Source organism: Conger conger, chromosome 5 (genome assembly GCF_963514075.1).
Source record: "Conger conger chromosome 5, fConCon1.1, whole genome shotgun sequence".
Classification (NCBI taxonomy): domain Eukaryota; kingdom Metazoa; phylum Chordata; class Actinopteri; order Anguilliformes; family Congridae; genus Conger; species Conger conger.
Window position 1 is genome coordinate 65,116,815 of NC_083764.1, and position 7,500 is coordinate 65,124,314.

Below are 7,500 nucleotides of genomic sequence, written 5' to 3' on the forward strand. Positions count from 1 at the left end.
CACACTCACACACACACACACACACACACTCACACACACTCACACACACACACACACACACACACACACACACACACTCACACACACTCACACACACACACACACTCACACACATTATACACACACACACACACACTCACACACTCACACACACTCACACACACACACACACACACTCACACACACACACACACACACACACACTCACACACACTCACACACACACACACACACACACACTCACACACACACTCACACACACACACACACACACACTCACACACACTCACACACACACACACACACACACTCACACACACACACAGTGGTGATTACCAGCTCCTTCCAGTCTGCCACTAAGGTCCTGAGCTGCCAGATTGGTGTCTATTCCCCCCAACCCCCACCCCCGAAATGTGGAGGCCAGGACAAAATCACGCTTCAGAGTAAACATATTGGAGGAGTCTGTGATATATGGGGGGGATTTCAGGGAAGTAATCTGTCGCCATTATTCAGCTGTGTGGGCGTGCCACCAGGGATAGGATGACACCAGTCACATGACTTATGCTCTGTCATTTGTTCACATCAAGGAGCCTGCCTCCTCAGGAGAGAGACGCTGTTCTACAGAGAGCAAACACTCCATAAATACTGTCCTGCCTGTGATCACACACACACACACACACACACACACACACACACACACACACACACACAGTCACTGCCAGAGATCTTATAAAGAGTAATTGCTCTCTCGAACTACATTTCTTTAGCTGTAAACGTGTTTGTATGCCCACTGTTCTCAACTGAACATTCTACTGCTGATGTCACAATCACGACTGGTAACCGAGGGTAATGGAATTTTGAAAAACATTCCAAAAAACCTACAGTCACACTGTACAGTAAGGTTCATGAATTGGCAATAACTAATGTAGTCGTTAACATGAGTTAATGACGGACAAATACATTAAGCATGAAATTAACTTGGATAATTAGATGCATTTGTTAACAACTAACATAGTTGTAACATGATATTGATTAGTTAACACGAATGAATGATGTACAAACACATTAACAGGGCTGTACAGATTAACTTAACTCTCAGTCGTAGCTAGATAACAACTGCATTCCTTCATGCCAATTCGTGGAACCTTATTGTCGTGTTACCAAACCCATTCTTCAAAGGGTGGAACAGGAGTGTAGCCGGGCCGAAAGGCCTTTTCCGATCGCCACCGTGTTCCTGAGCACCGATGCTCATCCGGCCTGCAGCAACACGGACTCCTTCTGCTGCGTCACCGTGCGAATACCGACCCTCCCTGACGGAGGTCGTTAGGAGGCGTTTAACGCCGTGCGCAGGTACCTGCGTTTCCTCAGCAGGGCCCAGAGTCCGCACCCAGGCACCTGTTCAGCGCACACACACCAGCGTTATTATTCTCCTTACCTCTGCCATCGCCCCAGGGGTTGGCCGCTATTGGAAGGATTATTATTAGCCAATTTCCTGTTTCCATTCCGCGGATTCCCAGGCTACTTGTAAGCGCGGTTTAAATTGCCTAATGTGAAAGAGGAAGACCACACTCCAGAGGGTTTTTATTTACATAAATGACCGGGCCCTTCAGCCCGACTCACTGCCTACCTTTTACCCACCACTAAAGAGCACAGAGTGCTCTCTGCTCACCGAAAAGCTAAATAGTATCTCGCACCGTGTCAAGCCTGGTCCTGAAAATTCCCCGGTGTTTCTGCCTCCACTACATGACCAGGCAAGCTGTTCCACACAGTGACCACTGTGCGTGTGGAAAAAGACTTCCTTTAGGCCTGGTCGTGTGTGATATGACAGGCTCTCAGCAGACGCTCTTATCCAGCGCGACGCACAACAAAGTGTGACTCAGAACCAGGGAGTGTGCTGAAGACCCGAGAGGGAAGCGTGGTTCTACGGGCCAGAAGGTCAGCTAGGTCAGCCTGGCTCAGCTCAGGACCCAGTCTCGGGTCGGACCGGCCTCAGGTCGTCTCGGGTCGGACCAGTCTCGGACTGGTCTCGGGTCGTCTCGGGTCAGATCAGTCTCGGGTCGGACCGGTCTCGGGTCGTCTCGGGTCGTCTCGGGTCGGACCGGTCTCGGGTCGTCTCGGGTCGTCTCGGGCCACACCGGCCTCAGGTCGTCTCGGGTCAGATCAGTCTCGGGTCGTCTCGGGTCGGACGGCGGCCGGATGGCAGTCTCTGTGCAGCACCGCTCGCTAACGTTCCGGAATGTGCCGGGCGGACAGCGTTCCCAAGCGGAACATTAACTCCCGAGCATTCCGGAGCTCAGCGCTCAGCTGGGAGGAGGCCGGGCCCCTCCCCCTCCCCCTCCCCCTCCCCGGGCCCACGGCCGTCACACAGCTCAAGGACACAGCGCACGTCTGCATGCAGGGGACCACATCACCTTGAGGAGGACATCTCAACCGCCACCCAAACCTGCCCACGCGCCCCGAACGCTGCTGCCTCATCATCAATTTACCCCCGCCCCGAGAGGCCTTACATCACCGTGACGACACCCTCCTGCTCCCACACCCACTGAGCCCCAGACCAAAAGATCCGCTGCAGCGGATTGGCTGCGGGCAGGAGGCCAGTGAAGGGGATTGCGGACTGTACCATTTCCACAGAGAGGAGGGGGGGGGGGTACATTCTCCGCTGGTATCTGAAAGCATTTCTCGCACCGACCGCACTTTCGGGGCTCCCCCCGGGATTCGGAATGACACACACAGGCACAGCATTTACGCTTGGCTGGACAAAAAGGAGAAAGTTTGATGTAGAAACAACAACAACAACGACGACAACATCAACATCAACCGAACGTTAAAGGGTGACTTCGGGGATTCGGAGCTTTCTGGTGCCAGACTTTTTTCTTTTCTTTTTTTTAAAGGATCTTTCTCGTCCGGAGAGCCGGGGATGCAGGTTACCGCACAGCGCTAACTAGCGCATGACGCTAACAGAGGCTACGGCGCTCGTGTTCCCGTGGCGACGCGTAGAGCGGGAATTCAGCCTGAAGGTCGGGGGGAACGGTCGGCCTTTCTAAATCAGCACCGCCGGTCACTTTCCCCCGGGACGCCCCCCCCGCGTCAGGAGTGCGTCAGCACCGATGCCGGGCTCCCCGGCCTTCCCTGATTGGTCGCTGGGCGTGGCTTCATTCCGTCCGGTTTAGAAGCAGGGCATCTGCTGGCTGTGGGAGCGAAGCAGGGCTTGGCGTTCCCCCAGAAGCTCGCAGACCGGTGGTCACCGGAGGTATTGCAGCTTGATCAGCCTCTGGTGCCAAGAGCAATATGGAGATAAATACCATCCAGCCAGAGCAGGGCTGCCCAACCCTGCTCCTGGAGATCTACTGTCCAGTAGGTTTTCACTCCAACCCTAACAAAGCCATACCTCATTCAACAGCTAGAGCAGGGCTGCCCAACCCTGTTCCTGGAGATCTACCGTCCTGTAGGTTTTCACTCCAACCCTAACAAAGCACACCTCATTCAACAGCTGGAGCAGGGCTGCCCAACCCTGTTCCTGGAGATCTACCTTCACTCACTCTCACACTCATCTTCTTCATCTCCAAAAGCAGCACCGTCAAACCAAGATGGAGGCAGCCACTGCAAATCATCAGCGTGGCGTAATAACGAAACTGAAGCAGTTTGTTCCCGATTCGCACGTGCAGGTCGGTCATTACACCGTGTGTCTTTCGTTTAGCAGACACTTTTATACGGAGCGATTCACGATGGACAAGAACATTAGTGCTTTCCACCAGAGTTATGGGCACCTCAATCCTGGCAGTACACTTAGACACAAACCAACCAGTGCCAGCGCTACATCAATAAAACAATAAGCGTTAGCTGACTTAGTGCCAACCCATCACCATAATATATGGTGCGATTGATGTCCCATAATAACATAACAGCAGGGCATTGGCATGGGGCTGTACAGGTCTATAACATAACAGCAGGGCGTTGGCATGGGGCTGTACAGGTCTATAACATAACAGCAGGGCATTGGCATGGGGCTGTACAGGTCTATAACATAACAGCAGGGCGTTGGCATGGGGCTGTACAGGTCTATAACATAACAGCAGGGCGTTGGCATGGGGCTGTACAGGTCTATAACATAACAGCAGGGCATTGGCATGGGGCTGTACAGGTCTATAACATAACAGCAGGGCGTAGGCATGGGGCTGTACAGGTCTATAACATAACAGCAGGGCGTAGGCATGGGGCTGTACAGGTCTACTGCAGGCTGCTGCTACGACGCGTCCCCACTAATGAGAGGATGTGCAGGGGCACTCTGGGTAAAAGCGTTTGCTAAATGGACGTCACATTCACTCATGTAACACAGCGCATATTGTGTGCAGGCTGAAGATGAAAAGCCCTACACACACACACACACACACTCACTCACACACACACACTCACTCACAGACACACACACAGTCACACACACACACACACTCACACACACACTCACATACACACGCACATTCACACACACACACACACACAGACACACACTCACTCACTCACACACACACACACACACACACAGTCACACACACACACACACACAGTCACACACACACTCACAGTCACACACACACACACTCACATTACAGTATGAAAGAGGGAGGAGGGCTGTGTTTCCCCTGCGTCAGAGCGATGATGCTGAGACACACCCACAGGGGCTTTAGCTGCAGGAAGCTCTCAGTGCCCCCCCCCCCCCAGCCACACAGGCACCTGCTGCAGAGACAAACACCAGCCTCAGAGAAAAACAAACCCAGCCTTCTGAGAGCCACACCACACACACACACACACACACACACACACACACACACACACTCCACACACACACACACACACACACACTCCACACACACACACACACACTCCACACACACACACACACACACACACACTCCACACACACACACACACACACACACACACACACACACTCACACACACACACACACACACACACACACACACACAGACACACACTCACTCACTCACACACACACACACAGTCACACACACACATACTCTCTCACACACTCACACAGACACACTCACAGACACACACGCACACTCACACACTCACTCACTCACACACACACACTCACACACACACACTCACACACACACACACACACACACACACACACACACACACACACAGACACTCCACACACACACACACACACACACACACACACACTCCACACACACTCACAGACACACGCGCACACACACACACACACACACACACACACACTCACACACACTCCACACACACACACACACACACACACTCCACACACACTCCACACACACACACACACACACACACACACACACACACACACACACACACACTCACACACACTCACACACACACACACACACACACACACACACACTCACACTCACACACACTCCACACACACACACACACACAGACACTCCACACACACACACACACACACAGACACTCCACACACACACACACACACACACACACACTCCACACACACACACCCAGACACTCCACACACACACACAGACACTCCACACACACACACACACACACACACACACACAGACATACACACACACACACACACACACACAGACACTCCACACACACACACACACAGACACTCCACACACACACACACACACAGACATACACACACACACACACACAGACACTCCACACACACACACACACACACACACACTCCACACACACACACACACACACACACACAAACACACATACACACATACACACACACACACACACACACACAGACCTGATTGGCCACATCCTGCCCGCAATCTGTGAATGAGTTCTGTCCCACGTTCTCAGACACAGCGACCGGGATGGATGGAAAATAAATACAGATCAACACCAACGGAAACGAGAGAGAGAGAGAGAGGGAGGAGGAGGAGGAGGAGGAGGAGGGAGAGAGGGCGTAAGGGAGGGAGAGATCTGACCTTCTCCTGGTACTGGCGGCGGGAGGAGTCCAGGGACTGGATGAGCGCGGTGGCGTGGCCGATGAACACGGCGTAGCAGGTGGCGCCCACGATCATGCTCAGCATGGTCAGCCAGATGTCGGACAGGCTCTCCGGGGCCTGCCGGCCGTACCCGATGCACAGCATGTGGCTCATGGCCTTGAACAGGGCGAAGGAGTACAGCTCGCTCCACGAGTCGTTCTGCAGAAACACACCGAGACGCAGGGTGAGGAGGAGGAGGAGGAGGAGGAGGCCTCTTCCTCCTGTAACTCGGTCGTGGTGCGCCGTCTGGGGCGTGGCTCCCGAGAGAGAGAGAGACAGAGAGAGAGAGAGAGAGAGAGAGAGAGAGACAGTTCATCGCAAGGGACCTTCTCCTGGTTAAATAAAGGTCAAATGAAGGAAAGAAAAATAAGAGAAGGATAAAGGGTAGAAGAGAAGAGAAGGGAAGGGAAGGAAGGAGGAGAGGAGGATGGGGATGAGAAGCAGTGGTCGGGATTCTGGGACATTAACACACTAACACTATCAATAACACTATCACTAACACTATCAATAACACTATCAATACACAATCAATAACACTATCAATAACACTATCAGTAACACTATCAGTAACACAATCAATAACACTATCAATACACCATCAATAACACTATCAATAACAGTATCAGTAACATAATCAATAACACTATCAATACACCATCAATAACACTATCAATAACACCAGCAATAATGCTAACACTTACGCCAACATTAACACACTAACACTATCAATAACACTATCAATAATGCTAACATTACAGCTAACATTAACACACCAACATAAAAATAGGAGCAATAATGCTAAAGCTATCAACACGCCAACATTAACAATAACTAACAATAACACAAACGCTACCAATAACAAACACGAAAGGTAATAATACCACTCGCAATAACATAAACACTTGCGCTAAGACTAACACATGAACAACATCACAAGCACTAACAGCAAAGTGAACGATACAAAGTCAGCGGCAAGTTGAATTCCAATTTAAGGCGTTGTAGACCTGTGTTCCACAAAGGCTACTGGCCGACTTAACTACGTGTGACAGGGTCATGGACCACGATGATGCCCGTCAGAGCAGGACAGAGGAGCCGTTCGCAGACTCGGGGTTCAGTAGAATAACGAAAGGGTAGACAAAGACGACAATCGGAGGTCATAATCCAGGCAGACGGGTGTATCCAGGGTAAACGGAGGCGTAGTACGGTAAAACGGGCAGAGTTCACGAACCGGTAAGCAGTCCCAATAAGCAAAAGTACAAACACGAGGCCACGGCCAGGCAGAGATCAAAACCAGAAAACCCAAAAGCCAATGCACCAGAGGAACAGAAGGGAAACCGGGCCGGAAAATCAAGAGCTAGAACCCGGGGTAGGGAACAGATAACGGGTAAGACGAACTCGGCAAGGAAAAAAGCAAACAGGTGCAGACTCAAGTACAAAAAGTGATTA

The 7,500-nt window shown here is 51.6% G+C and overlaps 1 protein-coding gene across 1 annotated transcript in view; it reads right to left on the reverse strand.

Moving 5' to 3' along the window:
• The window catches only part of LOC133128984 (potassium/sodium hyperpolarization-activated cyclic nucleotide-gated channel 2-like), a 59,472-nt gene that overhangs the window by 24,158 nt on the left and 27,814 nt on the right, over window positions 1-7,500 (reverse strand). The window contains 1 exon segment of the mRNA XM_061242789.1: window positions 5,995-6,213. Within this exon segment, the coding sequence (XP_061098773.1) occupies window positions 5,995-6,213 (219 nt within the window).